A 22874-nucleotide genomic window follows, 5' to 3' on the forward strand; every position below is an offset into this window, starting at 1 on the left:
CGCAGCTGTTCCTTCGCGGGCCGGCTACTCCACGCATCTCATCCATAATACAGATCTTGCTTCGCATTGGTTCCAGTTGCAACCAGGTCATGCTTTCAAACGCCGACCGAAAGAGGCTGAAAGACTCGAAGTACCCGCCAGAATTTGATTTATCGGTTGATCTCAACCGCGTCAACTTACACGCAGCGAAGTCATGGATCACAGAACAGGTGAGCTCTAGTTTAGTATGCACTAATCTAGACTTGTTTGATGCCAATTAATACGAATAGATCAGCAATATTGCGGATGGAGATGATATTGTATTGAATTACATTATGGCTTTACTTGAGAGTAACAAGAAGGTACGTCTGCCGTTTATGTAGACGTTGCTACTACAGCTCTAACACAATATGGTGTCTTAATCAGCCCGACATTAAAGCCATTCAGCTTCAGCTCGAGGAGTTTTTGGATTCATCTTCACTCGCGCAATTGTTTTGCAAAAATTTATGGACTTTGCTTTTAGATTCTCAGCGCTCATATACGAATAAGACGTCACAATCAATGAAGGGGGGGGCTCGCGCTACCGACGGAAGTCCTGCAACATATGGATCAATCGCAGCGGAACAGCCGACTAAGGTAGCTAAGCTGATGGAAGTAAGGGATAGGGAGATTAGAGAAGCCGAAGAGGCCGAAGCAGATAAAAAATTGAAGAATGGAACATACAGCAGCGAGATCAAAGAGAGTCAACATGGGAAGCCATCATCGCATTCAACGAAATCTGAGATTCTAGTTAAAGAACATCATAAGGAGGATAGCAGAAAGAACATTTTCTCAAGAGATCGAGAAAGCTATTCTCATTCAACGTCTCGAAGACGTGATACAGAGCGAAAATACGACTCGTCTCCTAGACGCGATTACTCTCTTGCTCGTAGGCGATCACCCGTACTGCACCATGAGCGTTCTCCTTCACCATTAGCTCACTATAGACACTCTCCGTCATATTCACACTCCCGTCGTTCTCCTTCCCCTGTGACTGGTAGCAAAGATCGTCCTGCTATTCCTTCTCGCCACGCAGATCACCAGTCAGGCTCTGGCCGCTTCAACCCTCTCGTTTATAACTCGTACCGCCCCTCTCCGCGTCGCCGTAGCAGTGATCGGCGACGGCAATCCCCACCACTTGTTCCATCACGAGATCGGGATTGGGAGAGATCTCCGCGTCGCAGCTACGAGCAAATGCGCAGCCTTGAGCGAGAGCGTCGTAGAACGCGGCGAGATCGAAGTTTGGAGAAACAACCAGAACGTGTTGATGGTAGAAGGAGAAATGTTGACACAGATAGACATTGGTCTAGAGGAGATAGAGAGAGACGCGAAAGGGAAGTAACGGATATAGAGAGGCATCGACGCGAGTATCATAGAGACGTTCAGAGACTCGCTCGAACGCCGCCTCCCATACCTGAGAAGAATGTTGCCAGATCGCCAGAACGTCGCCCAGCTAAGTATGCTTTTCTTCAAAATTTGACTGAATCTCTAATTGAAATAAATTTCTGACTGGCCAATTAGAATATCTATTAGCCCGACTATCGCGCAAGCTGAAGATTTGGCCACGTCATCTCCGTCCGTGGAGATAGGCACAGCCCATGCACCCATGATGGAAATTGCCACGGAAGGGAAAGTATACACACAAGCTGCGGTCAGTTTCTCTGTTAAATCGCCGACCAAGCGCAACGACGGACGAGTGATGTCCCCAGGGCGACTACAAAGGCGTATGGAGCGTGAAGCAGAATATCGACGTCGCAATGCAGGACGAAATAGTAGCAACTAGATGGTCTTATATGCTCCAGAATGTATAATTAGTGGCGTTCGATGCATTTTATTTATTGTTATGTTTCCAAAATTGCTCTATGTCTATGCTAATTCGTAAAAACTGTCCATCATATCGTCATCAAGTAGCCGGCCCGTATGCCCGCCTGCCCATGCAGGTGTATAGATATTCTCAGAAATAGCTAGAAGATGATCATATATTGCACCTGCTATCAATTCAATCCCTGAAGGTTCCGAGCCACGCATGAGAACTACATCAGCGGTGGGTTTCGTCTAAAGTAGCTGGTTAGTAATTGCAACCTAGCGACAGAAAATGCTCCCTTACAGTTCGAATGTATGATTCCATTGCTGGCTTTCCGAATTTGACGTACTATGATACCGTTAATAAATGCCTGTACATAAATTGACATGAAACCCTTACATCGTCTAGGACATCCTTCAGCGGGATTCCTCGATCTTGTGTATCCCTATTAATGCGCCTCGACAATCGCACGTCTGCATCCAGGTCGACATATATCCTTATATTTCCAATGTCTCTGAGAGCCTTAGCTTCTGAGGTGGCTTCATAAAGAGCATATAGACCTTCGACGATAAGAACTTCGTTGTGCTGTGCAAGAACAGCAGTGAGTGCTTGTGAGAAATCAAATGCATCTTGAAAAATCAAATTAGCTTAAATTGAAGAAAAATTAGGATCAGCTCCGTAGATATACCTGGACCTTCCGGATTTAGACCTTTGTCTGTTAGATCGGCAATTTTAAACTGACTTAGTGAAATTGTCCGGACATCAGTAACTTTCCATTCGACTAGTCGCTCCGTAATTGCTTTGCATACACTTTTCTATATCAAATTAGTATAATTGACACCACCTGAGTCGAGTGAAATTGAGGATAGAGAGTTACCTTTCCTGCAGCTTGCCCGCCTGCAACTAGAACTACCACTTTCGGCGGCATTGTGACTTACTGTCGTTATCGATGAGGCAACGAAGATAAAGCAGACTGATATATTTCAAGTCGCCCTAAATTCAAGCAGCGCACGAATATTAGTGGTAAAGGTACCAGATGATCCAGGGCTTACTGCTATTTAGCAAGCAAACAGTTCGTGAATGCACCTGATAGTAGAGTGATACGTTTGGCTGTGCGGCTCTGTGGGTAGTTTCTCTGGCTGTCAAAACTCAACTGCTCAGCATATCAAAAACTCCAAAATCCTTTTGAAATGCAGTTTCAGTATTAAAAGGACATGGATGAGCAGAAGAGGCTACTAAATGTTTGCATTGCAGCTGTCCTGCTGCGTGCTGCAATTAGTATTGGATTTCCTGCGATTCATGGAATACTGGATCAACGCGTGGAGTTAACGACAGCAAGTACATCTTTCAAACAACGTATGTTTTGCAACGAAGAAAATGCTTGAATTAAGAGCTGACTGTCGCAGTGAGAGAGGGTTTGCATTTATACCGCATGGGAGTTTCTCCTTTCGACGGCGGAGTATATCATCAGGTATGATCTGCCTACGATTTTTGCTGATTGAGCCGGAAACTGACCAAACTACATTAAGGCACCGCTACTCATTCTTATATTTCAAGCATTGGACGGATTCTATGGATCAATAGCTCCGAACAGCTTAGCGATAAATGTAGTTTATTGCGTTCTCGACGTCCTCTGCGCATGGTTCTTGGTACAAATTTCAACCTCAGAAAGCTTTTCCGGCAGAAAGAAATTAGATAGCTGGAATATTGCCGCAATGTATGAATTGCTATATACGAAAGTATCCGTTTTCGTTGATCTGACTTCTTTGTGTGCAGATATTTATTTAATCCTCTTGTAATTGCTACCAACCTTGCCCGCTCCACTGCTGTATTTTCCAATGTACTGATACTTGCCGCTATTCGATTCGCCACTTATTGTATGGATCAAACCCTTTGGAAGATTTGGTGCCTTTACTGACAATTAGTGTAGCACAATTCCTTTCAGTGTTATTTTTGGCTGCCGCTTCTCATCTCAATATTTACGCAGTTTACCTGGTCCCTCCGTTCATGATTTTGTGGTCTCCCACTAAAGCTTTCAGCAATTGTGCCGTTACAGTCCTCCTATATGCAGCTGCATTTGGCGGACTTTCTTTGCTAGGATATTTTATGTCTGGAGGCTCTTTTCAATATATCAAGTCCACTTATGGCACCCTTCTCTTTTTCTCAGACCTTGTACCTAACATGGGTCTCTGGTGGTACTTTTTTATGGAAATATTTGACTCATTTAGACCGCTGTTTACTTACATCTTTCAACTGTACTCTCTGATTTATGTGCTACCAATTACAATAAGACTACAAAAGGAACCACTCTTTGCTATTGTTTCAATACTGGGAGTAACACTGATTTCGAAAGCCTACCCGGAGTTAGGCGATCTAGGAATCTACATATCCCTGCTATCTCTGTATCAGCATATTTTCACTAGTATGCATTTTCCATTGAATATTATCTTTTTATGCCAAGATGCTAACTAGTATCCAGATGTTCGATACGCTCTTTTATCAGCTCTCGTCATCATCCACGCGCTCGTGCTCGCCCCGAATTTCTATCATCTCTGGATTTATCTAGGTTCAGGCAACGCTAATTTTTTTTACGCAATCAGCTTGGTGTATGCCATTGGTGTCACGTTGATCTTGACTGATACACTGAGAGCTATTTTGAGAATTGAGTTTGATGGCGGCGAAGAGCCACAGAAGGTCGTTGTCCAAATATAAACCTGTAAATATATATGCATATGATGTTGCGCTTTCATGTATTTGTAACGATATTTGACTATTTCATCTCGCCGGACCGAGCATCTTCTCTAGGATCCAGTAGGAAGGCGGCAATTCTTTACTGCGCAACACCGTCGGTTGAGGAGAAAATGAAGTTGGTGTATATCTATAGCTATCGGGTCAGCTCAGAGTTCAGATTAAAATAAAAATGATAAAAGAAAAAAAAATGATAATTACCCTCTTCGCTTGTAGAATTCGTAGGCGGGATTTGCGCTAAACACGGTAAGCATGCATTTCGGCATACCGAGAGCAATACCTACGCTCTCAATGATACACAATATCGTTTTACCGACCCCCAACCCGCGTAAACTTTTTGGAAGCTGTAGCTCATAGCAGTAAATTACAGGCTCCTCGTTTTCCCACGTTGTCATAAAACTTGCGAAGCCTACTGTTTCTTGTGATTTTTCTGTGTTGGCGTTATTCTTTCGTAATTCTTCAGTTGCTTTTGATTTTATGAGAATGTATATCAATCCTTGCTCTTTCATTTCAGCAACCTTCTCGCGTGAAGACCATCCTATCGTGGAGGATTTGTACCTACTCAAAACCATATTAGCCATGTGACTTACTACATTGCACATCGTTCATTCATTACATCTCACATTTGCATCATATTCGTTTTCATAATCTCAAAGCAAGTAACAAACTCCGCAGCAGACAAGTCCTCACTTCGCACAATAGTCAAATACAAGTCATCACTCTCGAATGAAAAAAGTAAACCACCAAATCGGTCATTTAATTGCTCGGTTGAAGTCGCGTCCCGCATCTCTGATATCAACGCGTCAAACTGTTCTTGCTGCTCGCTCGTGTATGAGATCGCGCTACCTCGGTCGTCAAGATCTTCATCCTCGTGATCCTGCCTCTCAATCAGTGGCACAGCCATATTATATAATGCTTGTAGGAGACCCATGCACGCCCTCAACCAAAGCCTGATGGCCGACTGCTGAACGAATGCATGCAGCAAAACACACAAGTCGTGGGGAAGGTTTGAACCTTATTACGCAATCTAAGGTAGAGTACAAGTTTGTCTTGCTCATCGCGTGCTGTAATTGAGCTCGTCCGTGGATCGACTTTCCATGATATATAAAGAGAGCGTAAATTATGAGTTTACAAAGAGTCGTCAAGCAGTCAACTAGGTCCCTTTTTGGACAGAGTTTGAAATTCTCGTCGTTCTCGAATTGCTCAGCTCGGTTTGATCCACGAGAACCGCCACTTACATTAGCGCATGTATGTGCTTTCACTGCGCTATTATTTTGTGATTGATTATGTTCTAATTATCAGTTGATTTAGTTTGTTCAGGCATCAGCTGCGCGACAATTATGGCGAACCTGCTTGAGAACGATCAGAGGACTGCCAGATAAAAGTACTCGACGAGAGATGGCGATGTGGGCAAGACATGAATTTGAATCTCATAGACATGAGCGGGACTTGGTAAGTTGCTTTTTTTTTTTTTTAAAAAAAATGCTCATGAGAAATTTTGTGTTATTGATTAGGAACAAATTAAATATCTGATCGCCGCTGGACGGAAACAACTTGAGCTGATGACGGAGACACTGATGAGATCTGGTATTTAATACATTTTCATTTCTGCATTTAGCATTCCGCCTATATCTTATTATTTCCAATTACTCCAATGATTTTCCAGCCCCGAAGCGCCATTATTCACAAATGCTCAAAACTCCTAGAAAAGTGATTATGTACGAGTATATATAAGTTAGAACTTGAACCGCAGTCCATCTTCATCGTCACCGTCAGACTCATTATCAGAAAAATGCCGAATTATTGCTTTCTTGCAGATTTCCCGGCGCTCTTTCGTAGATACCCCGTTTTTATTTGAAGTCTGATCAGCTGTTGCTTGTTTCATAGTGCTTTCCGGAGCGACTCGACGTCTCTTGATCGGTAATGCACTGGACCTCAATTCCTCTTCAGCCGCTTCAGCATTTTCTCTATCAGCGTCCGATATAGAAGTTACAGTGCCTTTCTTCGTAACGTCGTGCAAGTGGTCTAAACCTTCAGAGTCCTCTAATAGAATAACATCTGACTCGCCTGAAGCTGTTTTAGATAAATCTGTGCGCTCATCATCAGCAGTGGTAGAAGAGACATTTCCAGGAGCAGATGGCATATCAAAGGCAAGTGGGTCTTCTGTGATATCGCCTAGAAATTCTTGATCTCTGTTACCTCTACCTGAAGCGCTTACTTTGCTATTTGGTGCCGCACCTTCTCGAGGAGAAGACCAGTACACTCAACAAACAATTAGTATCATCCTATTACACGAAAAATCTTCAATCAGAACATACCATCACCCAACCCATAATCTTCCAATTTATACTCAATTAAATTAACAAATCGATGACTATTGGTATCTTTGATTTTAGCAAAATCTGACCTTGCAGATACAGACGCTGCGAAACTAGTATCTCGTCTAGCACGTTTCCTTTTGAATTTCTTGAAATTCGGTCGCCCAGCCCATTCTTGTTTCCAATGAACTTCCGATGGCGCTGCTTCACAAAGCTGCGAGTTTCTAATAGACGATTGAGGAGTGATAGAGGATGAGCATCTCATGACGGCTGAGCTGTATTCAATCACGCACGGAGGCTCAGCTAATTCCGGAAGAGAACTTGCAACTTCATCCGCTTCATGTGCATTTTCAATCTCTACCTCCCTATATATTACTGCTGAATTTTCCGCAGTGATTCCTGTGTCACTATCAAGAAATTTTGTTTCACTAACAGGAAATAATGTGAGCGTGTTGCTGCTTCCAACTTCGAGACGAACAGGAATTTGTTGATGATTCTTCTGAGATAGACTCTCGAACAGTCCGTCTATATCGGGCAAAGAGGACTCAACTGGCACCTTGTTCGATTGATCACTGCTTGCTACCTTATCTGGAGTTTGTAAAGAGAGAGGAAGCAGCTCTGGTGTCACTGGGATTACAACATCCTTGTCTGGCCGTTCTTCACTAAGATCGCTCTCATCTGATTCTATCAGTCTCCTCCTTTTCCCTCTTGAATCGCTACGAGAAGATATGAGTGTGCTTTGTTTCTTCGAAGACGACTCTGTGTTTGACAATACGCCAACGCCAGTGCTCGATCTTTTGTTTTTCAATGATGTAGATATCTGACCGGAGCTACGAGCTGGAAGCATAAAGCTTAATAGATCAATTTCAGGCTCCTATATTAGAACAATCAATCTTACAGCTATATTGGGTGCCTTATCAACTCGGTGACCAAACATACCTTTTCATGCAGTACTTTGTGACGGGCTCTCTTAGTTGATAGTTTCTGTGTAGACACTGTATATCGTTGCTGATCAGTAAATATTTCAACGAGGCAGTAGCAGCAAATCTAAAATATCTCACCATCTCCATCGTCATCTTTTGTCCCTCCCATTCTCTCCAGCAGCAGAGTATTTGGCTGACAGAACAAGTAATTACAATGCACGCGTTTGGCGACGACGCGCATGGAAAATTGTCACGTGACTCAAAACAACGCATCATATTGAGTTGCATTATATTGAGTTGCATTATATTGCTTTTTTGTATATGTATTTAATAAACCATAATATTATATATGCCTAGCAAGAGTAGTATTCGCCATTGCATCTCCAATGGCGACACTTTATATACATAGTAATTCATAAAGTCCAATAAGAGTAGGAAAAGAAAATAAAGGCTTTATGCGACTCATTACAACAAATAATTTCAAAAAAAAAAACCAGTCTACTTAGACAACAATAACAAACAGCATGATGACGAAGATTGGGATAGCGAGTTTAGGAAAGAAACAAAAAAGCAAAACTCAAGTACAACTCCAAATACCAAAAGGCAACACATTTAGAAACAGAGAGGAGCATGCGGCAAGCGTTCAAAAACGTGATATGCAGATTAAACATCAGGATAATCTATACCAAAGGCTAGCGTACAAATCATTCCAAAGGCAAATCATAAACCAGATTGCAATGCAAATGGAGAACATCCATTTAAAAGACAAAAAAAAAAAAGCCACGCCATTTTATTAAAGGGAGCAGGCGGTTTTATCATCATCGATCAGTAATTTCCCCGCCAGATCCAAAGAGACAGATCGATGGCCAGAGGTTGAGATAACCTAATCGATCGGCGAGAGCATTATGTGCGGCAGTCGACATATGAACAGAATCCCTATAAAATACTGTTAGATAAAAATTGCTCAACATTATGCGATAGCAGGTAAGAACTTACCAAAAAAAATGATCTTGCGGATGCTTGCAAAGTTTACCAGACGAGTGATCAAAGCATGCTTCCTTGATATCTTTGAACCCATCCTGAGCGATACCCGAGACAGACCGAGCCAACCACGCATTTGTCTCAAAAAGTTGTGCAGAAGCTAGAGTGTGGTTCCATCGACCCATATGAATCATAGTTTCTTGCTGCCACAATTGGGCCAGGCGAACAACTTCACGGAAGCGATGCATATTATTATCCTTTTGAGTGAATCGAATACTCCAGATAGGTAGAATTGTGACATCGATTGCATTCAAAAAAAGAAAGTTCGATTGTGGATATGCAATAGCAAGACTTTCGGCAATTTCAAAGATGGTAGCTACAGAATGTGTAACGGCGTTGGCTCTATCATCAGCAGTCGGAAGAATAGTAATATATTGAATGAGGTCGTTGATGCCAAAGAAGAAAGTGAAGAGAGTGCCTCTGTTCTCTCCTAATCGATAATCAATCACTGCTTCCTTGGCCTGCTCTTTGGATAGCCCCCGAGTCCGCATCATATCACCTATTTGTCGCTGATTTTCGATGTCTTGCGCCGCCAGCGACGCGTTTCGCACAGCCATGTAGATACGATATTGGTCAATCAAATCCGGCACAGGCGAGTTGACAAATTGATTTGTGACTTTTGCGCCACCGTAAGCGAGATTGAGTTCCTCGTCGCACTCAAACTTGTCGCACAGATACTCTGTCCACACTGGACCGTTCGACCAGCGCCCTCCGTGACCGCGTCCGAACTTGCGCTGGCGAGGTTTTGGCTTATCACTGTCGGTCTGAGAACTCTCGGATCTATCTGACGAGCCGGCAGGGGTATAGAAAATATCGTCTTCAGAGTGAATGGCGACTCGTGACGGGCTGATATTTTCTGGGCTAGGACGGAGAGCGTTGTCCGACCACGAGTCTCCAAAGACTACTAATTTAAGAGGTGGAATTTCGGTGCAAGTGAAGAGCGGAGAAAGTGAGGTGGGTGTTGGACCAAAGACGGCGTTGAAGAAGGAGTAGCAGAGAAAGCAGAGTAGGAAAAGGCCCAGTACGGACAGCCACGGGTGGACGCGCTGCCTCCGTGCAAGCACACGCATTGTGGAGGAGGAGGACGAGGAGGATGAACAAAGGTAAGAGGAGGAGGAAGAGAAAGGTAAGAGGAAGAAGAGAAAGGTAAGAGGAAGAAGAGAAAGGGTAAGAAGAGGAGAAGAAGGAAGAGAAAAGTACAGAGGTGTAAGGAAGAAAGAGTGAAGAGCGGTGTCTGAAAGGGTCCCAGCTGGGCTGGTTTGACGATGACGAGGCTTTTTGAGGCACTGCAAACCGTCTTCGGCCATTGCAGCCCCATAGGGCCCGCTTAGCAGAGTATAGCAGCATGAACAAATCTACTCTGGTTAGTTTACAAATGTATTAATTACTACATCAGCACTAAAATGTGAAATATCCACATCAGTCCTCTTATCAGTAGTTTAAGGTCAAGAGCGCCGGCAGAAGCCCTATCGCGCTTAAGCTACCCGAGACAGAGTAAAGGGCACTGCACCGCTCTTGTTTCCTAATTCTTTCCTGCTGCTCTTGCTCTCTTCAAATTTCCTGTTATTATTCTTCTCTTTCCCATCTTTTTGATCGGCAACTGTTCGATTATTTCAGCGCATGTCTGCCGCTGGAAAGGATCTTCGTCAAATGATCTTCGTTGAATCACGTGAACACCTTCCCCGGCAGCATAGCTTGTACGCGTAATCTGATTAATCATGAATTACAAACCACTCGTTTCCATTTGCCTAATATGCTATATCATACTCTTGTTATACTCTTATATCTCCTACTCTGCCTCACGGGCGGACAGGAATAAAATTTCCAATTATGCAGCTAGGAATATTGTATCGGTCCCGCCGAATCGTAAAACTGAAGCAGCACGGCCTAAGCGTTTGCCGGTCTCGCGTCTCGAGCGTGCAACTCGTTAACACCGCCTTCTGTCCAGAATCGAACGCTATGTTCCCATACTTTTCCCAGTAATTTACAGCAGAGTCCTCGCTCAATACCTCGTATATAGCGATCTTGCCATCCCGCAAGTCTTCCACAGGAACCTCGACCAGCGCCGCAAACTCTTTATTTCCTCTATATATTTCGCCTGTCCGTCTCCAAAGACAAGCCGGAATAGCCATCGACGTAAACACGCGATCGTAATCTAGCAACATCCTCTCAAATGCCTCCTCAACCAGGACTAAATCAACGTCAATCAACGTCTGTGCAATCGCACGAAACGCTGGCCGAAATATTGACAAAGGCTTCAATATTCGCTGCCGTGACGCCGGTGACATATAGCGATCCATATACCGCTGCAATCGCGCATACCCTTTGACATAGTTAAAAGGCTCAAGAAGTCCGGCTTCAAGTTTCGCATTGATGACCTGTTTAAGACGCTCTTCAGGCGTACTCCCTGGGCCATCTGCTGGATCTGCCGCTGTCAAGAAGAATTTATCTTTTGCCGTCTCCGTCATTTGAATCTGTTTCGTAGGGGTTGTCAAAGTCAAATTACCATCAGCTCGTAGAGAGAGAAGATTCTTCTGCTGCTCAATCGGTATTTCCGGCTTTAAGCTAGGATACCCAACCTGCTCTGCATCTGAGATTGCGGCGCTTTTATCCCCTGTATTCAAATGCCCTCTATCTCCAGCTAACTCTCCTTTTAGCGTCACTCCTTCCCTGCCTACTTCTGCAGGCTGCGATCTGGAAAGCAATATCTGCTCATCGATAGGTACACTTGACGGAATATCTTCAATCATAGTCAGAAAATCATTCAACGATGAAAACTCACTCCCTGCCCCTTCAGAATAAAACAATGGCCGTTGGTATGTCGTAAGGTTAGTCAATAAATCTGTCGAATGACCAAGCATAGCCGGCCATTCCTCTGGAGAGCTCTGAGCGCTTGTATTCAGAGATAAAGGTACAGCGGTGCCTTGACTAGAAATTTCGAGCGTGGCTCTAGTCTCGCGTTTAAGTTCCTGTTCCTGTTCAACTTTCAGAGTCAACTCAGCAGAAGCAGATCTCGAGCGCTCATCCGTCTCTGACGGTTGTGGCGTGATTGATTTCGGAGTCTCTTCATTTGGCTGGTCTTTAGATTCGTCGTGGCAAAGGTGGCCAATATTTCGCTTGATGCAACGAGCGCAAGGGCGGTCTAAATTTTTGATCGCTACTATCAGATACGATTCGTAAAAATGCTGCGGAAGCGATAAAAAACGCTCACCTGAATCGCACGTCATGTGTGATCTTCGACAATAAACACAAGCTAGAGTTGTAAGTCATTAGCAGCCGCATCAGCAAGATTTTAAGAAATAGAAATAATCTCACCATGATCAACTTTTCTTCGTTTCTTATGACTCGTAGTGGCATCTTGCTTGAGTGAGTGAAATCTTTGATTTTCTGAACGTGCGTCAGGAGACTCTACCCCGCTACTGCTACCCCGCGATCCTCTTTCAGGTATAGAACGCTGCTGAGACGTGGTCGTCATTGTTTGCATATAACTAGTCGCCAGTAAGATTGTATATAGTTCTGTTTCTAAAGTACCTTGTGCAGCTGAAATTTGGATAATAGAGGTGGTGGTGGCGACAGCGGCAGTCTCTGATAGTGATGCTGGAGTGCGCTGTTCTGCTTGAGATCACTAGACCGCCGTCCCCTGCTTAGCGTCTCTTAACAATTCAACAAAATCAATATAATTCACAGAACACGCATCTCTAGTCTCAAGAAAAGCCAAACATACATCTAACAGTCGTCTGTCTTTGGTCCGTCCCTCCAAGATGTTGGTGATGCTAGTGGTGGTGGTGGTGGCGGCGGGGAAGGGGAGGTGGGGATGTCTGCTATTGTGGCGTCGGCAAGTGTGCGCAAGTTTACTCGTCCAGACTGCTCTACCGCTCGACCAGCACTGAAGTCGCGTACTTCGTGTCCTGCAGTGCGCTCAATTAAAGATGACTAACCTTATATGATTAACCTGATCTCAGGCTTGAAGTAGATTAGAAGCTCTGAAGGCCCAAAACTTGCTCAATTGATGGGTAACAGTGCGGCGGAAATCAACGGGTCTTGTTCGGAATATTTAGGAATAATAAACCTAATACACTCAATCAGGTAAGCGATGACTACACTATTTTTGTTCTAATCGACTGACTGTTTGCGCAGCGATAGCAATGCGCCAGCAACCTCACGCGTGGCTGATAGAATTTTGTCCAGGCCTGCAATGTTACCACTTATAGAGGCAATATGAGGGGCCAAACGATCTAAGAGTGCGCGAATTTCATCGTCGCTAGCTTCTTGAGGATCCTGCACCTCGAGTTAGTAACAATTCTGCACGAGCCGAACTGTAATTAGTACCTGATAATCCATCGTCACAAGATTAATGTTCTCGGCATCATCGAATGGAGAATCCATTGCCGATTTGTCTTTGAAAAGTTTCTCAACCTAAAAAAGTAGCAAACCATCAGTAACAGGGGCAGAATTAAAGCAGTCTAAACTCCTACCTTTTTTTGCTGAATAGTCCATGACATCTCTTGAGCCTTTGCATTACGCGTCAAGGTCTGCAAATATTCTCGATCTTCTGCAATAGATTTCTCTTCCGCGGCTATCTCGGCCTCTAGCTCCGTTATCTGCTGAACGTTTGATACGAAATCTGCCTCGAGACTGGCCTAATAACTCCAAATGTTTTAGCAGTAGACCAATTATTTGTTATCAGTGATTCTCATACATTCATCTCAAGTATTTTTTCATACTGAAAATTCCAGTCTTTGGTATTTGGCGGTACAGGAAGCCGTTTAAGTTTGCGTTCAAATCTATGTTAGCTTGTTAGTACGCGACTATCGATTGGTCACAATTTAATGCCCTCACTTTTGTAATAGTCCGTTGATTACTCCTTGTGCCGTCTTTTTGTGTTCCTCCGTACTTAGCGAGTTGTATATCGCAAACGAAACTGAATGCATACTCTTCAGGATTTCTTCTCGCGCATTGTCTGAAAGAGACACCCAGCCTTCAATATTGACCTTGCGGACGACAGGGACTAGTCGAAGGCTATTCGACTTTCCAGAATAAACTTCTTCTTCCTCTAAATCTTCCTCTTCATCTTGGGTTGCAGGTTGTGTCACCACTATCTTTGACCTCTTTGGTGGGCGCTCAGCCTTGTCTGATGATCGCCTGTTCTTCGAAGTAGATCCAGCTAATGACTTCTTTTTAGCTACCTTTGCAGAGATGTCGGATCTCTTATTCGAGCCAGATAATTTTGCTTTCGCCTTTATGGCTGTCCGCGCTTTTTTCTTTGATGCAGTAGATTTTGTCTGTTCCAGGTGGTCAACAGCTTAGATAAAAAAGATCCATCCTGCAAACGAACATACTAACCATTATATATCACACAAAGTAAAACTGCAAATCTCGCTCCGACTACTCTATGGTAATGCCGGATACTTTAAAATAAGAGTAGAGGCGAAAATCGCACGCGAAAAGTAAACACGAGAGATATGGGGTGGGCCTTCAAAAACGCGACTGGGAACCAAAACAAAGGGTTCGATGGTTGCGCGCGTTTTGCATGTCACACTCTACACGCTCATCTAATTTTACAGTTCCCGATCCCTGGATGACTGCGCGCACTACTCAAACACTGTTAGATGATAACCTTCTACTATTTGGTTTTAAAAGATCTCGAATGGACTGATTCGCGTTTTTCTCAAAAAGGGCACTTGAGTAACTGAACTATGGGTGACTCTAGCGATAGTGCCATTAAAAGGTAACGAGTTCAGCTTCGCCGCAGTGATTATCCGTATCCAGGTGCTAACATCCACTTACAGTTTAGCGGAACTGCTACGATATCCGGATGTATTGACTCTTTGTCGCAACCTATAAATCAATACACATTTCTGATTTGTGAATATAGGATCTCGCAAAAGTTCCTTCAATCAAGGAGAAGTTAACGCGGGATAAGGCAGCAATTGAGTTGCAGATCAAGAGTGGAATGCAGACACAGTTCGACACAGCGCAGGTACTATTCCTTTCTCCTCCGTACACAGTCTATCGCGGTATTCTAACTGAACTGCAAAGAATGGATTAAAGAGTTTACTTGATGCAAAAACTTTGGTTTCCTCTTTAAGCGAGGAACTCCAGCGGGTACGCCTCTGTTTCATTTGATATTCTGTTTATTGTTTCTTGACTGACGATTTGACAAACAGCTGAATTTTCTATGCGCTAAAGCAGAAACTATTGTTCCTGGATTTCAACAGATTAATCGGGTTTCTCGGGTCCGCAGGAACTTTATGGCCGTTGAGGACATCATCAAGAACTTACAGGAAATGCCTTCAAAATTAGATGAAATAGAGGCTTTGATAGAAGAGGATGGTAAAGGTCGGTCGGCAGATTGTGCGGTTGCCTCAAAAAAGAGATATTAACATTATACATAGACATTTTTGGGCCGATGACAAACTTCCTAAATATTCACTTTCGATTATCTCGTCTCCGTGATTTCCGAGATCAGACAATGGAGCAGGCAGCACGGGCCGGATCGGACAGGCAGCGAACTCTGTCGAAATATTTTGGCAGACTTGATAGCCTTGTGGATGAATTTGATGCTATTTTGTTTGATATCGCACAAAATCTATTAGAGGTCTTACGTGAAGGAAATGCTAGCTTAATTGTCCGATGGGCAAAAGTCATCGATGTTGACGAACGTTTGGATACAAAAGCTAAAATTTTAAAATCAGCATCTGAAGCTCACAAAGAATTAACCGCACATTTGTCTATGAATGGATCCAGCTCTACGCTGACCACTCGTACTCTTCGAAATTACGACGATAAAGTCTCTGAGTGCATCAAACTCGGTGCACAAGATGTTTTCAAAAATTGTGTGACTTCTTTTCCGAATGACCCTAGTACACTTCTAGATAACCTATACTGGGTCACTCGTGACATTTTGATTGCAAAAACTGATCTTACGGCATGTGTACCGGAAAGTTGGAAAATCACAGATAGATTTGTTACGGCCTACCATCAAGAGATTTACGTGCTTTTCAAGTCACTGATCACGAATGAAACCGAGGCGGGCCTTTTACTAAAAATTGTGCGATGGTCCCAAAAGTACAGTGACACGATGATCAACGAACTCAAAATTCCAAAGGCGCAATTGACTCCTCCTTTGCTTGACGGTCAAGATCACGAGCTTCTTGGTGACTACATGCGATTGATTTGTCGAAAACTAGATGAGTGGATACAAACTCTTGGACGTACAGAATTTACAGAGTTCATAGAGCGAAAACAAGCTCCAGATTCTGACCCCGAGTTGAAATATGGTTTAGAGAATACTCCGATTGTTTTTCAGATGCTCAATCAGCAGATTAATGTCAGTATTGACTCTGACGAGATCAGAGTTGTTGCCGGCGTCATTCATGAGTGTAAGAGGCAGTTGGTCAATCGACAGCAACGATGGATTTTAGTGGTGCGCGAAGAAATACAAAAATCGAATGCTAATCCAGACGGTGTTCCTGGAGGATTATTGGAATATACTATCGCTATAGCAAATGATCAAGTTCGAGGAGCAGACTACACGGAAAGTATCATTCAAAGACAGATCAATACTAATGTTGATGTATTGGTTCATTCAGATGACGACCGCAATTTGCAATCGCGTATGATTCAGGATCTGGAGGATGCCATGGACGGTTTTATTGCTACTGCGAAATCATGCGTCCTTGAGATTGTGGCGATGGTGATTTTTGATATACAGCCATCGTTTGCCGGTCTTTTCAAACAAGGCTGGTATACCCCGCCAGTGCAAGGCACGGCTCCGGATGGAACTATGACAACTGAGCCTGGTAGTGTCATAATTCAAGAAATTATTAACACCTTCGAGGAGTACAATATCGAGCTTAAAGATCATCTCAATCCTGATCTATTTTCAATCTATGTGGACGATTTACTTGATGCTACTCTTGTCGACTACCTCAGCGCAGTTAAGAACAAAGGTACTTCTTTATCCGCGCATTCAATTGATCAGATAAAATCGGATGTCGCGCTTCTTTATCCCTTTTTCACGTCATTCACAGATAGCGAGCACGTCGAGGCACAGTTTGTTAGTATAGAGGTGCTCATGGGTCTCATATCTGGTGATAAGCAGGAAGTTATAGAGGAATTTAAGATTTTGAAGCAGAGTTTCCCAGATGCACCTCTACGATTTGCGGAAGATGTGTTACGAGCAAGAGAGGATTTGGACTCAAAATCAGTTAAGGAATACATGGAAGCTATCCGGAGTGAGTGTATGGGATTGATTGTGAACTCTGGTGATCCTGTGACGTACATGTCGCGTTTGTACAAGTAGCCATTGTCTAAATATCATGTTAGGGTTGTAACAGCAAGCGAAATAGAAATGAGCCGCGCCTCACGCCAAGGTATCTAATGTATCCGTAGAGACCTCATATTGTCAAGAATTTGTGTGAACTTCAGCCCTTTGATCAGAGGCTTGGATTTCGGTTCTTTAGTTTGCAATCAATTTACAATATTTATAATGTTGATATTTGGCAACTATGGTTGGGGTTCAGTTTCTGTCAGTCGTCATATCGAGCCTATTACTAGATATAGCATAAGATCACAGTACACTAGAACTTAGCCCTCACTTGCACAGGCATTGCTCGCAAGCATTTTTCCGTTCCCTAGGCTTTTGGATTACATTCTTTGTGCTGAAGTCTGTTTAACACGCTTTGGTTTATCTAACTTATTTTGCTCCATGCAGACATATGCTGCTTCCAGATAAACCATTCAATTGTTATTTCAATATATTGATCGCAAACAGGATAAATTTGCGGGAGAGGCGATTGTCCAGTGGCTCGAAATTTTCCTGAAAGCATGCCATTTCTGGAGATTCAAGATATTCTGATCGCGACTATGCATTTTGTCACCGTCACCATGCATTCGTCATAATGATGGCACCAACTCGTGCAATTTTACAAAGACTGCACATGTAAATCTGTGTCTGAGAATTTAGTTTTTAATGGCTTGTTACTCTCTGAGAGTGATAAGCATAGTCATCAAAGAAAAAATACCTAATCAGCATTCTTATTCTCGGTTTTATTCGCTGGACATGACACAATTTGCACCACAGTTTTTGCTCTTTATTTTCTGTCGCAGACTGTACTATCCGCGACCAACCGCGCTCGGAAATTGCTGACCCATTTAGCGAGAACAATTCGACGACTCTGCAGAATTAGAAGCACAATAAACTTAAGAAAGAATGAGACTGCTAAATAATTCCATGTGTGGGTGCCTTTTAATTATTGATTCTGTGCCTTAGATTCCACGCGTGACTTTGAAAACTTGCACTGTTGACGGTATCGTAGTTCTCAAAGGAATTTCAGTACTACTGACTCCCAACGCTATAAATCGATTAACACGCATCTGGGGGATAATACTCCCACTACTGCTGCTAGCCAAGGTGAGTCATTATTGGTGTTTCTACACGATCCGCGGGTCATGTATCAGCCATAAATTTGACGAATTAGTAACGGCAAATTATAGATTTACACCAATGGAGAATTTCAAAATCCTAGCTGAAAGAAATTTAGCAGCGTATAAATTTGTCGCGGGACTGATCAGCTGTGGCCAGAATATAAATGGACAAGCAATATTGAGTTTTATAAGTACTCGAATCCGATCGAATAGCTGGGTCTCTATTGCAATTTTTTAAATAACATACACTATTTAAAGAAATACAATATCGTCTGTTGCCAAAAGTCATAGCACTCTGCAAAAACTCATTTCACTTATCAATTGCCAAACTCTGCAGAAACATACTAATCCAATTCTGATATAAGAACACACGTCTATTAAACCTCGTAATTAACTGGTTAATTCAAGCCAAAAGCACAAATCAAAGCAACTTATCGTCCAGGACAGGCACAAAATGTATAGCTGAAAAATGTACAAGTAAATTAAAATTAAAAAAAAAATCCAATGAAAAAAAACAATTCCTAGTCCTAGCATGCTGCTGAAAATCCGCAATTTGATACCAATCGATAATCAATAGAGTTAGTTCGATCTACATCATAGAAAATTAGTGACTTGCAACTGATAAGGTAAAATTTAGCGAAGACTTACTTCGAAACCAGCCAGTTCAAAACAGCATCAACATTTACAGACTCCTTAGCCGAGATCGAATAGCACGAAACTTCACGATCATCAACGCTCTTGAGATTCATAATATCAATGATTGAATCAACATCGTAAGCTTCTGGAAGATCATTTTTGTTTCCGAGAACCAGGACCGGAATTCCTTCGAGAGATGGTTTCGAGACGAGAGCTTCAAACTCCATTCGCGCAATCTGTAGTGTAGCTGGATCGGCTGAATCGACAATGAACCTGGTGTAGATAATTAGCAAAGCCTCCGATCATCAGAGATTAGTATGAACATACAGTATGGCATTGACTCCTTTGCAATATCTCTCCCACATGGATCTAAATCTTGGCTGTCCACCCAAATCCCAGCTAAATACAGTCAAAGGTTAGTTTCAGAAGTTTTCAGGCCGAGAAAATTATAAAGTAGCTGACCATTTTATCGTGACACGTCCTTTGCGGACTCGCTTCATTGAGAATCCGATAGTAGGTATTGAGCTACATTATGATTAGTATATTGCCCGACTTTCGCCAATTTCAACTTTTTCTGGCTTACTCTGAGGTAAATTCTCCGCCCTATATGATACTTCGGTGTTAGCTCCCTGATAACTTTATGTATCAAATGTCATAATCCCAAGGCACTTACTCCGAGAACCCGTAATAGAGATGTCTTTCCTGCATTCTGTAGTCCAAGCAGAGTAATGTCCATCTGTTGTAATCTTCCGTAAGCAACTCATGGCTCTAGCACTTATCTTCTTCGGAAAGAAAGAACAAATTATTTCTTCTTATTTACATACCTCGGACGACCTAGTTAAACTCAGGTTAGCCGTCGCTCAGCGTAACAGCTCCGCCACTTTGCATTCGCCTGCAGCACCAGTAGAACGACCAAAGAAAAAAAAGCATTGTTATAACCATACCAGAATAGTGAAAGAATGTATTCGTAAAATCTCGAAAACCACGACGACATTGCGGCTAATGCTTCCTCGGGGGTCGGATGATAATGAAGATGAGTGTATTAACTATATATAGCTGCACAGGAATAAATGTACACTTTACGGTGCACGTAGCTCAAAACCTGGCAGATACTTCTGTCGGAATAAGAATTGCTGACAATCAGAAATAATGGATAATGTGGTGCTGCTCTTTTGTAATTGGATAAAATAGTTACAAAAGTGATCAGTTAGTTGGGACTAGTTGGAGATGGAGCAAATCCTGGATAAAGTTACGCCTTATCTTTCTGTCGTTCATTCCCGGATCCGGCTCGCACAATCCCAGTTTGTGCAGTGAAGAACTACAGCGTTATTAAATTGAGATAGTGATATATATATATTTCGTATTTAGGACTCTGTGGGTTTGAATCTATAGAAATTTTATGTAGTAAAAGCTGTTTCTCTTGAGTTGAGGCCTGGGTGGTCAAGTGCTGCGCGTTGACCGACGTCGGCGCCGATCATGGTAGTCGAGCATTCAATTATGAAATCAACATAACTGCACATAACCGCACAAATAGACTCTTAATACTCCTAAAAGTATCTTAAATTGCTATAAAAATTCAACGCGTTGCAATTTGTGGTTCTTAATGTACATGACTATTTAAATACAAAAAAAGAAAAACGCCAGCCAAAGCAGTTTTCGATGCCAGACATATCAATGTTAGACAGCTGTTGCTGCAAAGAGAATTTAACTGATAGCCAAGGACTGATGGGCCTGAGAACTCTCCTCAATCTTTTCTTCTTCGGCGTTGATTTCGTGTGCAGTTTCAGCCTCCTGTTTCTCCATAGCCTCGCGCATTTGAGCATAAGCGCGACTTTTCATTTCTTTTATTTCAACCAGATTCCGGGTGTAAAATTCATCGACTGTATTTAATTCTTCCTCCATTTTGGCGACTCGCTGCTTGAGCTTATCTGCGCCTTCCCAGATATCAGTAGCCGCCTTTCCTCGCGCTGCATACAGACCCGGGGCAATAATCTTATCGCTCTGATATGCAGAACCAAGAATCTGCTCCATCCATTCATGATGCCGAGCGTATCGTAACGTCGATATATCTCTAGCAGAGATACTATCCAGCTCATCGACTGCACCAAACATATCTTCATCATCAAGCGACAACAGCATATTATGCTGGGCCGCGTAAACCGATGGCGGCAAATTTCCTGAAGCTGCAGGTTGTCCAGACGATACGGTAGTCGGCTGAGCCACGGCGGGGTGCTGAAGCCGTGGAGGTACAGATTGTGCGCCTAGAGGCAGGGGTATGTGCGGAGGCATGTGAGGGTGGCCTAGTGCTTGAGGAGGAGGAGGTGGTGGTGGTGGAGCTGCATAGGGTCCATGACCAGGCATCTGCTGAGGAATATGTGGCTGCATTGGGCCGTCCATCCTGACGCGCTTGGATGCTGGCGACATCGGCATTGGGGGTGGAGGTCGTTGATACATGATGCGCGGTGAACAATTAAATTCGATAGTTGGTATCAGTGAGCGGTTTTCCGGTAAATGACAAGTAAAATAATACGCGATGGAAAAGATATGTAAAAAGCTATCAAATGCTATTGATCGCGTCTGTTCTCGGTTCTCGCTTTTGTTGATTTCGCGAGGGCCACTGCAAAAGCTGCGGAAGTTTAGGTGATGCGGCGATGAATTCGCAAGTATGGTTCCGGGTTAGGGTTACAATGGCTCAAATTTCGGTAAGTGTAGTAGGGGTTTACAGTCAATTGCAAAGATAGTAATCCGCAAGAACAAAACGAAAGAGCAAGAAAGTGTCCTTTAGCTCAATAATTTCAGAGTTGCAACTTGACACGGGGTTCAAAGTATCCAGCCGTGGACTACAGTGCACTTGTAACACAGAAATTAGTAGTTATATTCAAATACGCATATACTATAATATGGTGTCTTGTCTTTTAACCTATTTCTTCTCATCGTCCTCACTGACAAGAAGTCCAGTCCAGTTCTTTATCGTCTTTCTCGTAAATTTGACCGAACCGTCGAGGGCTGCCCTAGTATCCGTCTTTGCCTGCAAAGCAGACGTGTATGCATCTGAAACAACTGCCCTAGTCTTCAAGTGCGCATCAGCAACACTAGGGATCATAACCTCAAACTTCCAGATCAAGTTTCCAAAATTCTTGAATGTCTCTGGTAGGAAATAAGCAAAAGCAGCGGTACCCACTGCAGCAGGACCTAGTATACCACGAAGCAGCACATTCTTTTTACGCAGAGCAATGTTGGTAGAAAGTGTCGCAACAAGTATGTAGATAGCACCAGGAAGTACCGGCTCATTTTCAGACTTCAATTCTGACACAGTTCTGGTCACAGTCGATTCAGCCTCGAGATACTTTTGCATGCCAACATCGAGATGAACCTGAGCAAATGAGGCGACTTTGGCGAGGTAAAGGCGAGCAGTACGAACATAAGACTCAATTTCAGCTGGCGGCTCTTTGACGACGACAGTAGGTGGAATGGCGTCTACTGCAGGCTTGTCGTCGTAAATGGGTTTTCGCTTTTGCAAGAAGATGTTAGTTTATGTGCCGTCAACAGTCTTAAAAGTAGAGCAAAGAAATAGAGTAGCAACATACGGTTTCAGCGCGAATTACTGGAGTATTCAAAGCCATAAACGCACTTCCAGCAACGCCAAAAATGAGACCGCTCGAGATGCGATTCTGTGTAAATAGCCGACCGGCCTATATCATCGATTATTAGTACTCTGATTCGCAAACCAGTTTGCAACTTTTACAGTAAATTAACACTGAATTGATAAAAAAACATACATATGCTTTAGAAAATGACATGATGCTCTATACCAATGGAATCGCGTAAATCACGGAGCGCGCTGGTTGCCAGTTTCTACTACTACGAGAATGAAAGACAAGTTTGTGGGCTTCGGGATAGATCTCAAAACTTAATTACTAATATTTTAGTAATAAATAGACTCTCTCATTAATGTTC

At 43.0% G+C, this 22874-nt stretch overlaps 14 protein-coding genes across 14 annotated transcripts; 5 read left to right on the forward strand and 9 right to left on the reverse strand.

Moving 5' to 3' along the window:
- Window positions 1-6: 6 nt before the first annotated feature.
- On the forward strand, window positions 7-451 carry V2V93DRAFT_211579 (uncharacterized protein). Its single transcript, XM_066907016.1, has 2 exons — window positions 7-209; window positions 270-451. The coding sequence occupies exons 1-2, from the start codon at window positions 90-92 to the stop codon at window positions 360-362; spliced, it is 213 nt and encodes a 70-aa protein (XP_066766750.1). The 5' UTR covers window positions 7-89; the 3' UTR covers window positions 363-451.
- V2V93DRAFT_211613 (uncharacterized protein) lies at window positions 311-1926 on the forward strand. The gene is made up of 3 exons (XM_066907017.1): window positions 311-341; window positions 419-1475; window positions 1540-1926. Exons 2-3 carry the CDS (start codon window positions 541-543, stop codon window positions 1799-1801), a joined length of 1197 nt encoding a protein of 398 aa, XP_066766751.1. The 5' UTR covers window positions 311-341; window positions 419-540; the 3' UTR covers window positions 1802-1926.
- V2V93DRAFT_211415 (P-loop containing nucleoside triphosphate hydrolase protein) lies at window positions 1706-2974 on the reverse strand. The gene is made up of 5 exons (XM_066907014.1): window positions 2700-2974; window positions 2511-2637; window positions 2222-2451; window positions 2126-2170; window positions 1706-2073 (listed from the first exon to the last, which is right to left on the reverse strand). The coding sequence occupies exons 1-5, from the start codon at window positions 2748-2750 to the stop codon at window positions 1885-1887; spliced, it is 642 nt and encodes a 213-aa protein (XP_066766752.1). The 5' UTR covers window positions 2751-2974; the 3' UTR covers window positions 1706-1884.
- On the forward strand, window positions 2895-4761 carry V2V93DRAFT_368222 (GPI transamidase subunit PIG-U). The gene is made up of 6 exons (XM_066909745.1): window positions 2895-3178; window positions 3229-3293; window positions 3352-3539; window positions 3599-3699; window positions 3753-4244; window positions 4302-4761. The coding sequence occupies exons 1-6, from the start codon at window positions 3037-3039 to the stop codon at window positions 4532-4534; spliced, it is 1221 nt and encodes a 406-aa protein (XP_066766753.1). The 5' UTR covers window positions 2895-3036; the 3' UTR covers window positions 4535-4761.
- Window positions 4116-5774, reverse strand: V2V93DRAFT_368225 (uncharacterized protein). Its single transcript, XM_066909746.1, has 3 exons — window positions 5194-5774; window positions 4772-5128; window positions 4116-4700 (listed from the first exon to the last, which is right to left on the reverse strand). The coding sequence occupies exons 1-3, from the start codon at window positions 5499-5501 to the stop codon at window positions 4598-4600; spliced, it is 768 nt and encodes a 255-aa protein (XP_066766754.1). The 5' UTR covers window positions 5502-5774; the 3' UTR covers window positions 4116-4597.
- On the forward strand, window positions 5564-6299 carry V2V93DRAFT_368226 (uncharacterized protein). The gene is made up of 3 exons (XM_066909747.1): window positions 5564-5818; window positions 5882-6022; window positions 6085-6299. Exons 1-3 carry the CDS (start codon window positions 5693-5695, stop codon window positions 6163-6165), a joined length of 348 nt encoding a protein of 115 aa, XP_066766755.1. The 5' UTR covers window positions 5564-5692; the 3' UTR covers window positions 6166-6299.
- On the reverse strand, window positions 6061-7997 carry V2V93DRAFT_368231 (uncharacterized protein). Its single transcript, XM_066909748.1, has 4 exons — window positions 7950-7997; window positions 7828-7883; window positions 6889-7762; window positions 6061-6832 (listed from the first exon to the last, which is right to left on the reverse strand). Exons 1-4 carry the CDS (start codon window positions 7978-7980, stop codon window positions 6306-6308), a joined length of 1488 nt encoding a protein of 495 aa, XP_066766756.1. The 5' UTR covers window positions 7981-7997; the 3' UTR covers window positions 6061-6305.
- A 632-nt stretch (window positions 7998-8629) lies between these two features.
- Window positions 8630-9922, reverse strand: V2V93DRAFT_358377 (uncharacterized protein; the record flags this gene model as incomplete). The annotated part of the gene is made up of 2 exons (XM_066908058.1): window positions 8630-8747; window positions 8808-9922. The coding sequence occupies 2 exons, from the start codon at window positions 9920-9922 to the stop codon at window positions 8630-8632; spliced, it is 1233 nt and encodes a 410-aa protein (XP_066766757.1).
- Window positions 9923-10651: 729 nt separating this feature from the next.
- Window positions 10652-12327, reverse strand: V2V93DRAFT_358378 (regulator of drug sensitivity 2; the record flags this gene model as incomplete). The annotated part of the gene is made up of 2 exons (XM_066908059.1): window positions 10652-12105; window positions 12168-12327. The coding sequence occupies 2 exons, from the start codon at window positions 12325-12327 to the stop codon at window positions 10652-10654; spliced, it is 1614 nt and encodes a 537-aa protein (XP_066766758.1).
- A 638-nt stretch (window positions 12328-12965) lies between these two features.
- V2V93DRAFT_379730 (CENP-Q, a CENPA-CAD centromere complex subunit-domain-containing protein) lies at window positions 12966-14198 on the reverse strand (the record flags this gene model as incomplete). Its single annotated transcript, XM_066912021.1, has 6 exons — window positions 12966-13130; window positions 13182-13268; window positions 13328-13492; window positions 13552-13636; window positions 13692-14134; window positions 14196-14198. The coding sequence occupies 6 exons, from the start codon at window positions 14196-14198 to the stop codon at window positions 12966-12968; spliced, it is 948 nt and encodes a 315-aa protein (XP_066766759.1).
- Window positions 14199-14381: 183 nt separating this feature from the next.
- V2V93DRAFT_212008 (exocyst complex component Sec6-domain-containing protein) lies at window positions 14382-17492 on the forward strand. The gene is made up of 6 exons (XM_066907018.1): window positions 14382-14580; window positions 14642-14669; window positions 14728-14832; window positions 14892-14957; window positions 15020-15191; window positions 15248-17492. The coding sequence occupies exons 1-6, from the start codon at window positions 14549-14551 to the stop codon at window positions 17155-17157; spliced, it is 2313 nt and encodes a 770-aa protein (XP_066766760.1). The 5' UTR covers window positions 14382-14548; the 3' UTR covers window positions 17158-17492.
- Window positions 17493-18463: 971 nt separating this feature from the next.
- Window positions 18464-20271, reverse strand: V2V93DRAFT_368242 (P-loop containing nucleoside triphosphate hydrolase protein). The gene is made up of 8 exons (XM_066909749.1): window positions 19862-20271; window positions 19742-19751; window positions 19591-19653; window positions 19501-19520; window positions 19380-19442; window positions 19245-19316; window positions 18930-19190; window positions 18464-18870 (listed from the first exon to the last, which is right to left on the reverse strand). The coding sequence occupies exons 1-8, from the start codon at window positions 19909-19911 to the stop codon at window positions 18861-18863; spliced, it is 549 nt and encodes a 182-aa protein (XP_066766761.1). The 5' UTR covers window positions 19912-20271; the 3' UTR covers window positions 18464-18860.
- Window positions 20272-21536, reverse strand: V2V93DRAFT_368244 (uncharacterized protein). Its single transcript, XM_066909750.1, has one exon. It carries the CDS (start codon window positions 21369-21371, stop codon window positions 20622-20624), a length of 750 nt encoding a protein of 249 aa, XP_066766762.1. The 5' UTR covers window positions 21372-21536; the 3' UTR covers window positions 20272-20621.
- A 160-nt stretch (window positions 21537-21696) lies between these two features.
- Window positions 21697-22770, reverse strand: V2V93DRAFT_368245 (apolipo protein O-domain-containing protein). Its single transcript, XM_066909751.1, has 3 exons — window positions 22697-22770; window positions 22505-22609; window positions 21697-22428 (listed from the first exon to the last, which is right to left on the reverse strand). Exons 1-3 carry the CDS (start codon window positions 22715-22717, stop codon window positions 21838-21840), a joined length of 717 nt encoding a protein of 238 aa, XP_066766763.1. The 5' UTR covers window positions 22718-22770; the 3' UTR covers window positions 21697-21837.
- Window positions 22771-22874: the final 104 nt, after the last annotated feature.

This window comes from Kockiozyma suomiensis (assembly GCF_038497685.1).
Source record: "Kockiozyma suomiensis strain NRRL Y-17356 unplaced genomic scaffold V2V93scaffold_5, whole genome shotgun sequence".
Classification (NCBI taxonomy): Eukaryota; Fungi; Ascomycota; class Lipomycetes; order Lipomycetales; family Lipomycetaceae; genus Kockiozyma; species Kockiozyma suomiensis.